At 44.6% G+C, this 19,494-nt stretch overlaps 1 protein-coding gene across 2 annotated transcripts in view; it reads right to left on the reverse strand.

Annotated features, from left to right (window-relative positions):
* Positions 1–19,494, reverse strand: part of NBEAL1 (neurobeachin like 1) — a 266,607-nt gene that overhangs the window by 232,087 nt on the left and 15,026 nt on the right. For both annotated transcript variants that reach the window (XM_077272013.1, XM_077272014.1), the window contains exon 2: positions 1,991–2,486. In XM_077272013.1, the coding sequence (XP_077128128.1) occupies positions 1,991–2,041 (51 nt within the window). In that variant the 5' untranslated portion in view covers positions 2,042–2,486. The remainder of the gene's footprint in view (positions 1–1,990; positions 2,487–19,494) is intronic.

Here is a 19,494-nt window from a genome sequence, read left to right on the forward strand (position 1 = left end):
ATGAGCTGGAGCAATAGTGATTATCTACAGCAAGGAGCAGGCGCTGCCAGATCTTCCGATACATCGGTTACACTTTACATGAATACTTACTGCTTCTGTGTTACAAGTAGAGGCATCAGCAGCGTATGGTTGCAGATGACCTACACCTCCCGCTGTCACTCTTGCGGTGAGAAGCAGATATACCCTGCGGTACACTGTGACTGGAGGTGGATTATTGGCATTGGGTTTGCTGTAATGACAGCGCTCAGGTAGCCGTCCTCCATGCTCTCCCCAGTGATCAGCTTATCCAGGGCTGTCACACTCCGTAATGTACCAAGCATTCAGGAATGCATCAGGCATGGTAAAGGGGTCCACTAGACAATGGGGGAGACCAACATGCTAAGCGTGCCAGACTTCTGGTGCGATTTGACCAATAAACTGTATTTCATGAGTTGCGCCATATTTATTATGTGTTTTAGACACTGTCTGCTGCTTGGCTGACAGGAAGATGGGTCTTTGCTGAAAATTGTCAAGGCTCATCAGAAAGGGGCAAGGCCTAGCTATCAACTCCATGCACCCAATTAAAAAAAAAAAAGTGCCAGAATTTTGGCAGACATTTCTGACATCAAGTACCGTAATCCAATTAACTGGTGGTGTAAACTTAGGCCACACAGGTGGTCTAAGAAACCTGTGCACACATTGCAGATTTGCCACAGAATTGTCACTTTTTTTTTCGGCAAGACTTGTCACAAAGCCTGAAAAGTTTCATCATGACGCCAACAAAGTGAATGAGAACCTACGACCCTGCCACTAGGGGGGCCCAGACACACTAGGGGGGCCCAGACACACTAGGGGGGCCCAGACACACTAGGGGGGCCCAGACACACTAGGGGGGCCCAGACACACTACAAAAATGTTGAAAAAAACCGCTGAAAGTAGTGACATTTCTCTGTCCAAAAAATTCTGCAAAGCACAAAATACTGATGACAAAAAAAAACAAGCTGTGTGAATGAGATTTCTGAAATCTCAGACAAAGCTGGCACTGTCAAATACAGCTGAAAATTAGCACAAAAAAAGCTGCAAAAGCACCTAGTGTGAACATAGCCTATTTCAATAAGTCAAAAATAAGCAACGTGTGCATGAGGCTTGGAATATGCAAGTGTGAACCCGGCCAAAGGAGTATAAACTCAATGGATGTGCCAGGGTCCACAAAGTGTGAACCCGGCCAAAGGAGTATAAACTCAATGGATGTGCCAGGGTCCACAAAGTCAACATTTCAAGACCAAAATCAATCATCTATGAGATATAAGTATGGAGTGCTGTAATTTCCTACATCCAGATTCTGCAATAAACATGCACAGTCATGGCCGAAAATGTTGGCACCCTTGAAATTGTTCCACAAAACTCCAAAAATGTGCCGGAAAAATACACACAAAAGGAATAAACATCTGCTTAACAAAACATGTGAAATTACAATAAGTTTTTGGGAGAAACTTCATTTTGTGGAACAATTTCAAGGGTGCTAACACTTCCATCTGTGAATGTAAGTGATGTATTTCTTAATTTATCTTAAGAAAGGCCGGATTATTTTTTCTCTCTAAGTCTACGTTCACATTTGCGGTCTGCGCCGCAGCGTCGCCGCATGCGTCATGCGCCCCTATATTTAACATGGGGGCGCATGGACATGCGTTGCACTTGCGTTTTGCGACGCATGCGTCACTGCGGCGCCCGCGTCCGGGCGCAGAGGACGCAGCAAGTTGCATTTTTGCTGCGTCCAAAATCAACCAAAAAAAGGACGCATGCGTCGCAAAACGCAGCGTTTTGCATGCGTTTTGCTGCGTTTTTGTTTGCGTTGTGCGTTGCGTCGCCGACGCCGCGGCGCACAACGCAAATGTGAACGTAGCCTTAATAGGTTCTTTTACCAGAGCAGCAGCTCACAATCACATTATTGACACTCCTCACGACCACCATGAAGGAAGACATATTATACGGTGGGGAAGGAGAGGCTTACCTTGCTGCAATACAGCATCCACAGCTCGCAGAGTCTCTCCTTGGATGCCATCCTGTGACCTCCACTTCACAATTTCACAAATATGTCTCAGAACCGGTCCATCAACATTGTCTAGCGTTTCTTCCTCCGTAGTTTACATTATCGTTACCGGTGATGTACTCTCACCAAACAAACAAAACAAGAAAAAAGAAAGCACAGAGGCGAGTTCTCTGCAGATCAAACCAGCACAAAACCAGCTTAACAGGACTTGGACATGCTTAACGACCAAACTACCTGGAGACAAAAAAAACCTAAACTGGTGGCCCGATAAAACGGACTTGTGGGATGATTTATGAAGTGTAGGCAGCAGACATGTTAGTTCTTATACTCCAGAGCGCCTTCATTAGCTTCAGCACCAGGTAGTCTTACATCCATTCCCAGTGATGAGGATCATGGCAGAGATATCAGGAAGACCAGCTGTCATCATGTGGTGATGGGTATAATAACACTGAGCCACCTAGGATAAAAGACAATGTATTAATAACAAGCGGTTTATGATCCCTGCAAAACCATTCACAATGGAAACCCTTCTACAGATATCTGCACACAATGAGTATTTGGGGCAGATTTTTCCAGTTTTGGCTGAAAATTTGTGCAATTTTGTTGCAATTTTCAACATTTATTTAAATAGGTAAAATGTTGTAAGAATTGACATACTGAAGATCAGAAAAATAACGCTTTGAAAGTATAAATCCAGAGAAAAAAAAAAATAAGCAACATATGCATGAGATATGAGAAATGTCATTGCTTTGCTGGTACTGTTAAAAACTGCATTTACTCCACGGTGAGAAAAGCGTGGCAAGAACATAGCATGTGAACGAGCCCAATATGCTGCATCAATTTAAGTGCTTCAGGGCGATAACAGTTCACAAGGAATCAAGTCTATGTATATACACGTAAGCCGGGTCTGTGAGACATGGTCCATGCACAGATCAGAAAACCTGGCCTGACCGACGGGTCTCCAGACCGGAACCAACGGCCCCACAGACATATATAAGGAGACCCTGCAGTTGGGCCGGGTACTGAGATGCTAGCCCAGATGTGGAAAACCTATCTAAGGGCTTATTTACATGATGAGTATCTGGTCAGTATTTTACATAAGTATTTGTAGGCCAAAATCAGGAGTGGAACAATCAGAGGAAAAGTATAATAGAAACACGTTACCGCTTCCGTATTTACCACCCACTCCTGGTTTTGGTATACAAATACTTACATAAAAATACTGACCAAACACTGAGCGTGGCCTAGTACTGACATACACGTAACTACTGACTGAACGTGGCCTTGTACTGACATACACGTAACTACTAACTGAACGTGGCCTAGTACTGACATACACGTAACTACTGACTGAACGTGGCCTAGTACTGACATACACGTAACTACTGACTGAACGTGGCCTAGTACTGACATACACGTAACTACTGACTGAACGTGGCCTAGTACTGACATACACGTAACTACTGACTGAACGTGGCCTAGTACTGACATACACGTAACTACTGACTGAACGTGGCCTAGTACTGACATACACGTAACTACTGACTGAACGTGGCCTAGTACTGACATACACGTAACTACTGACTGAACGTGGCCTAGTACTGACATACACGTAACTACTGACTGAACGTGGCCTTGTACTGACATACACGTAACTACTGACTGAACGTGGCCTAGTACTGACATACACGTAACTGACTGAACGTGGCCTTGTACTGACATACACGTAACTACTGACTGAACGTGGCCTTGTACTGACATACACGTAACTACTGACTGAACGTGGCCTAGTACTGACATACACGTAACTACTGACTGAACGTGGCCTAGTACTGACATACACGTAACTACTGACTGAACGTGGCCTAGTACTGACATACACGTAACTGACTGAACGTGGCCTAGTACTGACATACACGTAACTACTGACTGAACGTGGCCCAGTACTGACATACACGTAACTACTGACTGAACGTGGCCTAGTACTGACATACACGTAACTACTGACTGAACGTGGCCTAGTACTGACATACACGTAACTACTGACTGAACGTGGCCTAGTACTGACATACACGTAACTACTGACTGAACGTGGCCTTGTACTGACATACACGTAACTACTGACTGAACGTGGCCTAGTACTGACACACACGTAACTACGGACTGAACGTGGCCTAGTACTGACATACACGTAACTACTGACTGAACGTGGCCTAGTACTGACACACACGTAACTACGGACTGAACGTGGCCTAGTACTGACATACACGTAACACTGATGATGAGGTCCTTATACCTGATCACTGAAGAGACTTGGACATCAGGAAATCATCGTTAGGGCATCTATGATATGTACGAGTGAGGATAAGTGCACAGTGCGCTTTTTTCTGGTAACATTTTCAGAGGCCTCTATTCACTAGACAGAGGCCAAAAGAGGGACCTTATCAGATTAGAAAGGTGTATTGGTATTTCCTACACAACTAAAGTAATTAGCAAGTGAGACCTGTATGGGAAAGCAGAGCACTGTGCACTTTCCCATAGAGGGTAGTCACAAAGAAAAACTTATTGTAAATAAAAAAAAAATAAAGCCATCGCTATAAGGAATAACCTGTGCAACCTCCAACTCCACAGCATATTGCACACAAGTGACAGAGCGGCATAAAGGGAATGAACACTTCTGTTTAAAGCCATCAAGCCCTCCTGGTCAATCAGCAGTCACCGTGTAATCACAATATTCCCCCTGTGTAGACTGCACAAAGGACGCATTCACACACGATGGCACTCTGCTGCCTGGTTCAGTACATGAGGCTACAGGGTTTTAACAAGATTTTAACATGTTTCACTTGTAGAAATCGCATAAAAACCATGGTAATCTTGCACGGGGTCCTGTGACTAAACCGCAAGAGAAAAAAAAAGGGTATACAAATCACGTATATCTGCTAGCAGGAGAATAAAGCCTAAAGGTTTCAAGTGAAATTTAAATTGATCCCAAACCGCATGTCCAGCACCATACAGTCTATTGCTCTCTGTAATCAGCCATTTCATGCAAACATCTTCAATGAGGCTTCCAGAAGGGATATTTGAAGCAGTCAGGTTTAGGTTGGGAGATGCGCGGCTGGTCCACACATCTCGGTGGTCAGTTACTTGGATGTCAGAATGTGAGGTCCACTGACTAAGGCTACTTTCACACTTCCGTCGGTACGGGGCCGTCGCAAACCGTTGGCCCAACGGACGTTGTGCTAAATTTAGCACAACGTGGGCAGTGGATGCAGTCTTACGACGCATCCGCTGCCCAGTGTGATGAGCGGGGAGGAGGGGGCGGAATTCTGTCCGCGCATGCGCGGTCAGAAAAAGCTGAACCGACGGACAAAAAACGTTACAATGAACGTTTTTTGTGCGTCGCAGCCGCCAAAACACGACGCATCCGTCGCACGACGGATGAGACGTGTGGCCATACGTCGCAATGCGTCGCTAATGCAAGTCTATGGAGGAAAAAAAACGCATCCTGCTGGCAACTTTGCAGGATGCGTTTTTTCTCCAAAACGACGCATTGCGACGTACGTCACACATCGATAGTGTGAAAGTAGCCCAATGTAACAACAGCACGCATGATCTGCTTTTAGACAATGGATAACACTTGCCCACCCAAGACTACATGTGCACATTATGGATACATTGCCATTGAGGGTATGTGCACACGTTGCGAATTTTGCTGCGAGTCCGCAGCGTTTCTGCAGCTGCGGGTCCGCAGCAGTTTCCCATGAGTTTACAGTTCAATGCAAACCTATGGGAAACCAAAAACGCTGTGCACATGCTGCGGAAAAAAACACGCAGGAACGCAGCGGTTTACAATCCGCAGCATGTCACTTCTTTGTGCAGAATCGTGGCGATTCTGCACACATAGGAAAGCATTGATCCGCTTACTTCCCACATGGGGCTATGCCCACCATGCGGGAAGTAAGCAGATCATGTGCAGATGGTAACAGGGGTGGAGGAGAGGAGACTCTCCTCCAGGCCCTGAAAACCATATTTGTGTTAAAAAAAAAAAAAAAGAATTAAAATAAAAAATAATGATATACTCACCTTCGGATGGCCCCTGAAGTCCTCCCGCCTCTCGGCGCTGCATGCGGCCGTCCGGTCGCAGGGTTGCTAAGCGAGCAGGACCTGCGATGACGTCGCGGTCACGTCACGAAGGTCCTTCTCGCATAGCATCTTTGGAACTGGACCGCCGTGTGCAGCGCCGAGGAGATTGGGACGTCGGAGGGTGAGTATAACCATTTTTTTATTATTTTTAACATTAGATCTTTGCAGCATCAGTGCAGGAGTAAACCCGCAGCAGGAAACAGCAAGACAAACCGCGATAAATCTGCAGGGATAACCGCAGCGGTTTTGCCCTGCAGATTTATCAAATCCGCTGCGGGAGAACCCGCAGAGGACCCGTCCTACGTGTGCACATAGCCTGATAAGCCAAGTGCATATTAACCCCTTAGTGACCGGCCATATAAGAGAATAGCATCTCCCCGGCGGGTGACAATCCTGTAGCTGTCAACTGTACATTATAGCTGACAACTTACTGCATCAGCCATGATCAGTCTTGGCACCGACTATGGTTGTTTAACCCCTTAAATGATGCTGTCAATAGGGACTACGGCATCTTGATGGTTAACAGTGTGTGGGGGATTCCCCTTTAATCCCATTGGCACCCTGAGATCTTGATAGTGTAAGAATATCAAGCAGGAACGTGGGATGCAGTGACGGACGGGAGGCAGAGCAAGGGTTATCAGGTTTATTTGCAGGGGAATATTCCATGCAGGGAGGCAAAGAGTCAAACAGTATTAAAGGCACAGTAAAATACAACGGTTCAAGTATTAGCAAAACGTATAAGGAAGTCAATACTGCAGCTCCTGCTGCAAACTCAATGGTGCCGGCAACAGCCAAAGCAGTGTCCTCATTAATGGGGTCAAGCAGACGACAATACCCCCGTCTTCTGGTGGCAGTGGTCTCGGCTCTGCAGCGGTACCTCTCTCCAGATTGCTGCTGTGCACGCTTGGCTCTGCAGGAGATGGGGCTCTTTCTATGCAACACCTCGCAGCGTCGTTACTCCGTGCAGGGGACAAAAGAAGCAGAGAGCGCCACTCACTGCGCTGCTCTGGCGCCACCCTCTGCGCTGCTCTGGCGCCACCCTGCTCTGCTTCACGCGCTGTCTTTTTATCTCCCTGTTGTTGCGCGCCCTTTTCTGGCTCTCCCCGCCTCTCTGGGTCTGCAGGAAGGTCCTTCCCACTCAGGCTTCCCTCAGGCTGCTGGGGAAGGTCCGCCTCCTCAAAGCTGTCCCCCGAGAACAGAGGATGCAGCCTTTCTAGTTCCAGAGCCGGCATGCAGGTACTCGAGGTTGTATCTCCCTACAATTGTATGGACCTGATGGTTGCCATGACATTTCATTATTATTATACATTTTCTTATAGCGCCATTTATTCCATGGTGCTTTACATGTGAAAAGGGGGCAAATATAGACAAATACAACAAACATGAGCAAAAACAAGGCACTAACAGGTACAGAAGGAGAGAGGACCCTGCCCGCGAGGGCTCACAGTCTACAGGGGATGGGTGAGGATACACTAGGAGAGGGTAGGGCTGGTTGTGTGGAGATTCATGGCCAAATAACGGCCATAGAGTCTGCCGGCTATAGCGGCCTGTTCAGAAGTTATGTGGTAAAAATAAACGTTTTCATTCCTGTCATGCCACTTTGCATTAATTACTGAAAAGCACCTGAAATGAACTACCTGAAAGCAATTTTGAATACATTGAGGGGTGCGGATTTTAAAATGGTATCACTTTTGGGGGTTTCAAGTATAGAGGACCCCCAAAGTCATTTCATAACTGAATAGGTCCCTATAAAAGAAAAAAATAGGTTTTGTAAATTTTCCTCAAAAAAATTGCTGCTACATTTTTAAACCTTCTAAAATTCTAACAAAGTAAAACATCCATTTTTCAAATTATGCTGATGTAAATAAAGCAGAGAGGAGGGAAATGTTATTTATTAATATTTTGTGTGGTATGACTGTATTAAAAGGGATAATCATTCAAAGTTTGAAAATTGCACATTTAAAAAAAATAAAATCTAATTTCTGATATTTTTTATAAAATAACGTAAAACATATCAACCTAAATTTCCCGTTAACATAAAAACATAAAGGATCACACAAAAAAAACCTCAAAATTAATGGGATATATTGAAGCTTTCCAGACTTATTACTACATAAAGTGACACTGGTCAGATTTAAAAAAAATTAGCCCAGTCACTACGGGGTTAAACTGCTAATGAATAAATGTGGATGCCGATACAGATGAAAATCACCTACGTTTTCTGGACGCTCGTCTTACCCCGGCCCAACTAGTTTGAAATTCAATCACCATGACACTTTGTAAAATACAGCTCTATAAGAAGCCATCCAAACGTGCCATTATATTTATGAAGGTACGCTCGGAGAATACTACTAAGGAGAGTCTGATTACACCACACAGATAACATTACAAGGTTATTACACATGACCTGAGCTGAATGCACCAATGACCAGAACGAGTATTGTATCCTGTAAACTGCATTGAACATATAAACTGTTGTAAAGCCAAAAAATAAAGGTCAAAATAGCACGGGAACACTGACGTGAGACTGTCACCAAATAGAATTGTTTAAACACAATGATGAAAATGCTGCACAGATGATTTGATTAAAACAGAAAAAATCCTGCAAGCTGTTACTACCATTGTGTAACTGGTATCTCAGAAAATATTCATGCATTAAAATATTTACTATGTTACAAGTTATTTGACGTGATTAATTTACTATTTATGGGATTTCCAATCAAAGAAAATGGGGGCATCTCTAGGATAAAAGTCCTCACACAGGGCTGTGGAATTGGTAAGGCTGCTTTCACACATCAGTTTTTTGCCATCAGTCACAATCCGTCGAATTGTGAAAATTTTGTATTCGCGACGGATTGAGATGGATGGCCTTACGTTTCATCCGTTTTTCGCCGGATCCGTCAAAAATTGTTTATCCGGCGGCCGGAGAAAACAGACATAGTAATGTTTTTTATGTCCGCCGAAAAAACAGACAGCTACGGATCCGTCACCGTCCGTCGTTTGCTAAAATGGAAGCCTATGGCACCGGATCCGTCAAATGACGGAATCCGGCGACGGATTCCGTTTTTTTAAACTGAGCATGCTCCAATTTTTTTAGGATCCAATTAGCCGGATCACCTAGTCGGATCCGGCGAAAAAACGGATCTGTCACATCAGTTTTTCACAATCGACGGATTGTGACTGATGGCAAAAAACTGATGTGTGAAAGCAGACTTAGCCAAACCACTGACTCCCTCATACATGGCTCATGTTTAAGTGATACATTTGCTGAAGTAAATTGGTAACATCAGGCTTTTTATAGCCATTTTGAAACAATAATCAAGCTATTTAGGTAGAACATAAAATATATTTATTGGACTACAACTTTAGAACACAAAAAACTTTAATTGTAAATATCCATTACTCTATGCAGTAAGTGGGGGGGAAAAAGTTTTCAACAAAAACGTACGGAATAACATTTGTGCAGTCCATGAATTTGTTCTGAGAAATAGTATCGCCTCCATCAGATCCTGCTTCATAGATTACTTCAAATCTGACCTAATTATTTTAAGGCTAGAGAACAACCTCTCTACACTAACTTGGGTTGGTGGCAAAGCAGTAACCACATGGGCAACATCTCTAAGGCTATGTGCACACGTAGGTCGGGTCCTCTGCGGGTTCTCCCGCAGCGGATTTGACAAATCTGCAGGGCAAAACCGCTGCGGTTATCCCTGCAGATTTATCGCGGTTTGTCTTGCGGTTTCCGCTGCGGGTTTACTCCTACTATTGATGCTGCATATGCAGCAATATGCAGCATCAATAGTAATGTTAAAAATAATTTTAAAAAATGGTTATACTCACCCTCTGACGTCCCGATCTCCTCCTTAAATTCTTTTTTTTTTTACACAAATATGGTTCCCAGGGCCTGGAGGAGAGTCTCCTCTCCTCCACCCCGGGTACCATCTGCACATGATCCGCTTACTTCCCGCATCGTTGGCATAGCCCCATGCGGGAAGTTAGCGGATCAATGCTTTCCTATGTGTGCAGAATCGCCGCGATTCTGCACAAAAGTAGTGACATGCTGCGGAATGTAAACCGCTGCGCTTCTGCGCGGTTTTTCCCGCAGCATGTGCACAGCGGATTGCGGTTTCCATAGGTTTACATGTAACTAAACGCAATGGAAACTGCTGCGGTTCCGCGGTAAAAACCGCAACGTGTGCACATAGCCTAACAATTTCAGGGTATAAAGGAATTGCCTCGTACAGTCAGTTTTGATGAACGGTTGAACTCTTCTACTTATTTGAGAGCAAGTGAAAAATTTTGCTGAAATCTAGTCAGTCAGTTTGCTATGGAAGTCGAATCTTTTTCCATGTGGCAAAGCTTTGTCCGCTACATGTCGTCCAAATACCTTTTAAAATGAAACTCCTCATCTGATGAGGATGAAGGAATGGCAGCAGCAGTAGCACCAGCAAGTCCCGAGTCCTCTTGCTCTTGACCGTCCTGTAAGCCCACTCATCCTAACTGCTACCTCAATCAGAGCTTCTTTTCCTTTATTAACCTGTTGATCATTCAGCAATATACGATGACTCCAGGTCCACATAAACAGCTGCCAGAAGATTTTTATTTTCTAATAGCAGTGTCTCTCTCCGTTTCATTGAAGTAATCTGCGATTAAACCTTGGACAGGCAAAACAAGTTCTTCCACTCCTTTATGAAATTGCCAGGAGTTAAATCCTCAGCTTGTCATTTTTAGTCAGTGTAAATGGGTGATGAAGCAATTCCTTCAATTCAGCCACCTGTGTCCATTGACCTTCATGTAGTGTTACCTGAGGGTTGGTTATAGCTACAAGGAAGGGTTTCAGCTCAAGCAATTTCTCAATCATTAAATAGCCCTGCTGAGTGGCTTGATCCACAATTGCCCTTTTTCCAGCATGCCTCTTCAAGATGGAATCAATTTTAGGGGTTCTGGCAGCAGTAAGCAATTTCCTCCCTTTGTCAATCTGAGTTCCAGGATTTGCTGACTATCTCTTATTGCCAGCTGCAAGAATAATATGACCAAAAATAAAATTTCTAAAATAGTAACTAGAGGCAGTCTTTAACCCCTTCACCCCCAAGGGTGGTTTGCACGTTAATGACCGGGCCAATTTTTACAATTCTGACCACTGTCCCTTTATGAGGTTATAACTCTGGAACGCTTCAACGGATCTTGGCGATTCTGACATTGTTTTCTCGTGACATATTGTACTTCATGATAGTGGTAAAATTTCTTTGATATTACCTGCGTTTATTTGCAAAAAAAATGGAAATTTGGCGAAAATTTTGAAAATTTTGCAATTTTCCAACTTTGAATTTTTATGCCCTTAAATCACAGAGATATGTCACACAAAATACTTAATAAGTAACATTTCCCACATGTCTACTTTACATCAGCACAATTTTGGAACCAAAATTTTTTTTTGTTAGGGAGTTATAAGGGTTAAAAGTTGACCAGCAATTTCTCATTTTTACAACACCATTTTTTTTTAGGGACCACATCTCATTTGAAGTCATTTTGAGGGGTCTATATGATAGAAAATACCCAAGTGTGACACCATTCTAAAAACTGCACCCCTCAAGGTGCTCAAAACCATATTCAAAAAGTTTATTAACCCTTCTGGTGCTTCACAGGAATTTTTGGAATGTTTAAATAAAAATGAACATTTAACTTTTTTTCACAAAAAATTTACTTCAGCTCCAATTTGTTTTATTTTACCAAGGGTAACAGGAAAAAATGGACCCCAAAAGTTGTTGTACAATTTGACCTGAGTACGCCGATACCCCATATGTGGGGGTAAACCACTGTTTGTGCGCATGACTGAGCTCGGAAGCGAAGGAGTGCCATTTGACTTTTCAATGCAAAATTGACTGGAATTGAGATGGGACGCCATGTTGCGTTTGGGGAGCCCCTGATGTGCCTAAACATTGAAACCCCCCACAAGTGACACCATTTTGGAAAGTAGACCCCCTAAGGAACTTATCTAGAGGTGTGGTGAGCACTTTGACCCACCAAGTGCTTCACAGAAGTTTATAATGCAGAACCGTAAAAATAAAAAATCACATTTTTTCACAAAAATTATCTTTTCACCCCCAATTTTTTATTTTCCCAAGGGTAAGAGAAGAAATTGGACCCCAAAAGTTGTTGTACAATTTGTCCTGAGTACGCTGATACCCCATATGTGGGGGTAAACCACTGTTTGGGCGCATGGGAGAGCTCGGAAGGGAAGTAGCACCGTTTGACTTTTCAATGCAAAATTGACAGGAATTGAGATGGGACGCCATGTTGCGTTTGGAGAGCCACTGATGTGCCTAAACATTGAAACCCCCCACAAGTGACACCATTTTGTAAAGTAGACCCCATAAGGAACTTATCTAGATGTGTTTTGAGCGCTTTGACCCACCAAGGGCTTCACAGAAGTTAATAATGCAGAGCCGTAAAAATAAAACAAAAATTTTTTCCCACAAAAATTATTTTTTTGGCCCCCAGTTTTGTATTTTCCCGAGGGTAGCAGGAGAAATTGGACCCCAAAATTTGTTGTCCAAGTTGTCCTGAGTGCGATGATACACCATAAGTGGGGAGAACCACTGTTTGGGCGCATGGGAGGGCTCGGAAAGGAAGGAGTGCCATTTGGAATGCAGGCTTAGATGGAATGGTCTGCAGGCGTCACATTGCGTTTGCAGAGCCCCTAATGTACCTAAACAGTAGAAACCCCCCACAAGTGACACCATGTTGGAAAGTAGACCCCCTAAGGAACTTATCTAGATGTGTGGTGAGCGCTTTGACCCACCAAGGGCTTCACAGAAGTTTATAATGCAGAGCCGTAAAAATAAAACTAAAATTTTTTCCCACAAAAATTATTTTTCAGCCCCCAGTTTTGTATTTTCCCGAGGGTAACAGGAGAAATTGGACCCCAAAAGTTGTTGTCCAATTTGTCCTGAGTGCGCTGATACCCCATATGTGGGGGGAACCACCGTTTGGATGCATGGGAGGGCTCGGAAGGGAAGGAGCGCCATTTGGAATGCAGACTTAGATGGAATGGTCTGCAGGCGTCACATTGCGTTTGCAGAGCCCCTAATGTACCTAAACAGTAGAAGCCCCGCACAAGTGACCCCATTTTGGAAACTAGACCCCCCAAGGAACTTATCTAGATGTGTTGTAAGAACTTTGAACCCCCAAGTGTTTCACTACAGTTTATAACGCAGAGCCGTGAAAATAAAAAATATATTTTTTTTCCCCACAAAAATTATTTTTTAGCCCCCAGTTTTGTATTTTCCCAGGGGTAACAGGAGAAATTGGACCCCAAAGGTTGTTGTCCTATTTGTCACGAGTACGCTGCTACCCCATATGTTGGGGTAAACCCCTGTTTGGGCACACGGGAAAGCTCGGAAGGGAAGGAGCACTGTTTCACTTTTTCAACGCAGAATTGGCTGGAATTGAGATCGGACGCCATGTCGCGTTTGGAGAGCCCCTGATGTGCCGAAACAGTGGAAACCCCCCAATTATAACTGAAACCCTAATCCAAACACACCCCTAACCCTAATCCCAACAGTAACCCTAACCACACCTCTAACCCTGACACACCCCTAACCCTAATCCCAACCCTATTCCCAACCGTAAATGTAATCTAAACCCTAACCGTAACTTTAGCCCCAACCCTAACCCTAACTTTAGCCCCAACCCTAACTGTAGCCTTAACCCTAGCTCCAACCCTAGCCCTAATGGGAAAATGGAAATAAATACATTTTTTTTTTTCCCTAACTAAGGGGGTGATGAAGGGGGGTTTGATTTACTTTTATAGCGAGTTTAGCTGATTTTTATGATTGGCAGCCGTCACACACTGAAAGACGCTTTTCATTGCAAAAAATATTTTTTGCGTTACCACATTTAGAGAGCTATAAATTTTCCATATTTTGGTCCACAGAGTCATGTGAGGTCTTGTTTTTTGCGGGACGAGTTGACGTTTTTATTGGTAACATTTTCGGACATGTGACAGTTTTTGATCGCTTTTTATTCCGATTTTTGTGAGGCAGAATGACCAAAAACCAGCTATTCATGAATTTCTTTTGGGGGAGGCGTTTATACCGTTCCGCGTTTGGTAAAATTGATAAGCAGTTTTATTCTTCGGGTCAGAACGATTACAGTGATACCTCATTTATATTATTTTTTTATGTTTTGGCGCTTTTATATGATAAAAACTATTTTATGGAAAAAATAATTATTTTTGCATCGCTTTATTCTCAGGACTATAACTTTTTTATTTTTTTGCTGATCATGCTGTATGGCGGCTCGTTATTTGCGGGACAAGATGATGCTTTCAGCGGTACCATGGTTATTTATATCTGTTTTTTTGATCGCGTGTTATTCCACTTTTTGTTCGGCGGTATGATAATAAAGCGTTGTTTTTTGGCCTCGTTTTTTTTTTTTTTTTTTCTTACGGTGTTTACTGAAGGGGTTAACTAGTGGGCCAGTTTTATAGGTCGGGTCGTTACGGACGCGGCGATACTAAATACGTGTACTTTTATTGTTTTTTTATTGTTTTTTTTAATTTTATTTAGATAAAGAAATGTATTTATGGGAATAATATCTTTTTTTTTTTCATTATTTTGGATTTTTTTTTTTTTTTTTTTTTTTTTTTTTTTTTTTTTACACATTTGGAAATTTTTTTTTTTACTTTTTTACTTTGCCCCAGGGGGGGACAATACAGATCGGTGATCTGTCAGTTTGCATAGCACTCTGACAGATCACCGATCTGAGAGAAGCGCAGGCTGCTTCACAGTGCCTGCTCTGAGCAGGCTTCTGTGAAGCCACCTCCCTCCCTGCAGGACCCGGATCCGCGGCCATCTTGGATCCGGGTCTGGAGCAGGCAGGGAGGGAGGTAAGACCCTTGCAGCAACGCGATCACATCGCGTTGCTCCGGGGGGTCTCAGGGAAGCCCGCAGGGAGCCCCCTCCCTGCGCGATGCTTCCCTGCACCGCTGGCACATCGCGATCATGTTTGATCGCGGTGTGCCGGGGGTTAATGTGCCGGAAGCGGTCCGTGACCGCTCCTGGCACATAGTGCCGGATGTCAGCTGCGATAGGCAGCTGACACCCGGCCGCGATCGGCCGCGCTCCCCCCGTGAGCACCGCCGATCGCGCTGGACGTACTATCCCGTCCGTGGTCATGGGGGCCCACCCCACCTCGACGGGATAGTACGTCCGATGTCAGGAAGGGGTTAAAGTATAACTGCACTGCTAAAAAATAAACTTTTGCTATGTTATATAGACATGTCAGATGTTTTGATCAGTGGGGGTCCAGGTGCCAAGACCTCCAACATTCGCCAAAACAAAAGAGCAGAAATGCTTAGCTACAGGGTTGGCGCCAGCACCCAGTGCATCTGGGCAAGTGCCGGGGCCCTGAGCCATGGCGGCCCAGTGCCAGCGAGTGGGCCCTCCACCTGCTCAGGGCCCCGATAATTGCAATACTTACCCCTCCCCGTTCCTTCACTTTCCAGTCCCTACTCAACCCAAGAGTGCAGGCCCCAACCACGGATCTCCGCGCTGACGATCCGGCCAATTACTTCAAATAAAAAATTGGCCACATTCGACAGGAAATTATCTCCCAATCCCTTCATACCATGCACTGTCCTCCCTCCCCCACTGCATCTAGTTCACTCTCTGACTTTGAACAAGTTACAGACGAAGGAGTAATCAGGCTCCTTTCATCTTCTCACCCAACCACTTGCACCAGTGACCCCATTCCATCACATCTCCTCCAGTCCCTTTCCCCGGCTGTCACCTATCACCTAACAAAAATATTCAACCTCTCTCTCTTCCGGTATTTTTCCCTCCTCATTTAAGCATGCCATCATACATCCATTACTTAAAAAACCATCCCTCGATAAAAACTGTGCCCCTAATTATAGACCTGTCTCTAATCTTCCCTTCATCTCTAAACTCCTCGAACGCCTGGTCCACTCCCGTCTTACCTGCTATCTCTCAGATAACGCTCTTCTTGACCCTCTTCAATATGGTTTCCGCTCTTTACACTCTACTGAAACTGCCCTCACTAAAGTCTCTAATGACCTACTAACAGCTAAATCTAATGGTCACTACTCCATGCTAATTCTCTTGGATCTCTCCGCAGCATTCGACACTGGATCATCAGCTCCTCCTCACTAAGCTCCACTCCATCGGCCCCTCAAGGACACTGTTCTCTCCTGGTTCTCCTCCTATCTCTCTGACCGCTCTTTCACTGTATCTTTTGCTGATTCCTCCTCCTCCTCTCACCTTCCCTTTACTGTAGGGGTTCCTCAGGGATCAGTCCTAGGCCCCCTTCTCTTCTCTTTGTATACTGCCCCATTGGACAAACAATCAGTAGATTTGGTTTCCAGTACCATCTCTATGCTGACGACACCCAATTATACACCTCTTCTCCTGATATCATGCCGACCTTTTTAGAAAACACCAGTGATTGTCTTACCGCTGTCTCTAACATCATGTCCTCCCTCTATCTGAAACTGAACCTGTCAAAAACTGAATTCCTCGTGTTTTCTCCCTCTACTAACCTACCTTTGCCTGACATTGCCATCTCCGTGTGCAGTTCCACCATTACTCCAAAGCAACATGCCCGCTGCCTTGGGGTCATACTTGATTCCGAGCTTTCATTCACCCCCCACATCCGATCACTGGCTCGCTCTTATCTGCATCTCAAAAACATTTCTAGAATTCGCCCTTTTCTTACTTTCGACTCTGAAAAAACCCTTACTGTTTCACTTATTCATTCTCGTCTGGACTACTGTAACTCTCTAGTAATCGGCCTCCCTCTTACCAAACTCTCCCCGCTCCAATCTGTCCTGAATGCTGCTGCCAGGATCATATTCCTCACCAACCGTTACACCGATGCCTCTACCTTGTGCCAGTCATTACACTGGCTACCCATCCACTCCAGAATCCAGTACAAAACTACTACCCTCATCCACAAAGCAGTTCACAGCACCACCCTACATCTCCTCTCTGGTCTCAGACTAACACCCTACCCGAGACCTCCACTCCGCTAAGAAACCTGAGGTTAGCATCCTCAATAATCAGAACCTCCCACTCCCATCTCCAAGACTTTACATGTGCTGCGCCGATTCTTTGGAATGCACTACCCAGGTTAATACGATTAATCCCCAATCCCCACAGTTTTAAGCGTGCCCTAAAAACTCATTTGTTCAGATTGGCCTACCGCCTCAGTGCATTAACCTAACTATCCCTGTGTGGCCCATTCAAAAAAAAAAAATAAAGCTTAAACCATAATCAGGTTCCTCGCATCATGTTCTCATACACTTTATATAGTTAATAACCTCTGTGTCTGTACTGCTACATACTTAGGCAGTTAACTGGTTCATGCAGCTTTACATGAACACTCAAGCCTTACACTATGGCTGGTCCAAATAACTAAAGCAATTGTTACCATCCACCTCTCGTGTCTCCCCCTTTTCCTCATAGTTTGTACGCTTGCGAGCAGGGCCCTCGTTCCTCTTGGTATCTGTTTTGAACTGTGATTTCTGTTATGCTGTAATGTCTATTGTCTGTACAAGTCCCCTCTATAATTTGTAAAGCGCTGCGGAATATGTTGGCGCTATATAAATAAAATTATTATTATTAGCTGCGGTGTCTTCTGACTATGAGATGTTTCAAGTCAGAGGGCGCAATGACGTCACTGTGCGCTCTCTGCTCTAAACAGTCGCAGTGCAGAGAGACGGAATATGGCAACGCTGAAGAGTCCGGCAGAGAGCAGCGGCCAGCGAGGAGAGTTGAATATTTCATAGGTTTCTTTATGTTTGGAGCATTATATGGGGTCAGGGCCGCCATCAGGTCATTACTGCACTTACTGCTGTATGGGGCCCAATGACCAGCGGCACACAGGGGGGCCCGTAGGGCCCCGCCTCTTGTGCTACTGCTCTTGGGGCCCCATCCTGCACTAATGTGCTGCAGGCCTGCGGCGCACACATCAGCACCGGGGCCCCAGAGCTTTCTGGGAGCTGTGCACGGCCGTCTTTACCTGGACGGCGGCGCAGCTCCGACTCCCTCCGCGCTCTCTGGACTTCTGGTCAGGTGTCATCGCGTACGCGCCAACATGTACGAGGACACTGATCAGAAGCAGAGCTGCGCCTGCTGGGGATCGCTTATGAGTTTAGTATGTAAAACTTTTTTTTTCTTATATAAAATGAGTTAAATGGGTGAGGAGGGGATGAGTGGGCACTGGACATGATAAAGGGGGGCTGCACATGATGAAGGGGGGCTGCACATGATAAAGGGGGCTGCAATTGATGTGAGGGAGGGGACTGCACATGAACGGAAGGGGACATAATGAAGTGAGGGGGAGGAGGACAGCAAATGATGAAGTGAGGGGAACTGCAAATGATGAAGTGGGGGACAGCAATTGAATTGAAGGTGGGGGACGGGGAGAGCAAATGAGGCCCTGGGGGAGAGCAAATACTGATGAATTTTGTAGGGTGGTGGGAGTAAATGATGTATTGAATGTGGGGTTGAGAGCAGTTGATAATGAATAGAGGGTGGGGGTGGGAGAGAAGACGACAATGAATTGGGGCAGAAGGGGCATGTAAATATACTGAATCAGAGGAGCGGGAGGCACCTAGTGGGGGGGGTTGAATGCAGTGACTGGTAATAAATTAGGGGGAAAGTACAGGGGCTAATTAATGTATATATTAATGGGGGAAAATGGCTAATTATAGTTGGTGGGGGTGCAGTGGTGGAATAATAATAACTAATCATATTAATGGTGGGTGCACGTCTGTATTCAGATGTGTAGTGTAGAAGAAAGGGAAAAGTGGGGAATGTGCTCTGGAAGCGATGCTCTAGGTAACTATGTGTTATTTTATGCAGAGATGAGTCCTGGCTGGAACAAATGATGGCAGTCTGCGCTGCATGAAAAACAAAAGCAAAGATGAAGAACTTCAGCTAGAGACATCACTGCTGAGTCAGTGTGTTACCTATACACTGACACTATACATTCCATTACCTGTTCACTGTACACTATATACAGAGCTCCTGTATATAAATGTCAGTGATCACTGTATTACCTGTACACTGACACTCTATACAGAGCTCCTTTGTATTTTGTACATTCACACTGAAGGCATCAAAACTATGAATTAACACATGTGGAATTATATACTTAACAAAAAAGTGTGAAACAACTGAAATTATGTCTTATATTCTAGGTTCTTCAAAATAGCCACCTTTTGCTTTGATGACTGCTTTGCACACTCTTGGCATTCTCTTGATGAGCTTCAAGAGGTAGTCACCGGGAATGGTCTT

The sequence above is a fragment of the Ranitomeya variabilis genome, chromosome 7, assembly GCF_051348905.1.
Source record: "Ranitomeya variabilis isolate aRanVar5 chromosome 7, aRanVar5.hap1, whole genome shotgun sequence".
Lineage (NCBI taxonomy): Eukaryota > Metazoa > Chordata > Amphibia > Anura > Dendrobatidae > Ranitomeya > Ranitomeya variabilis.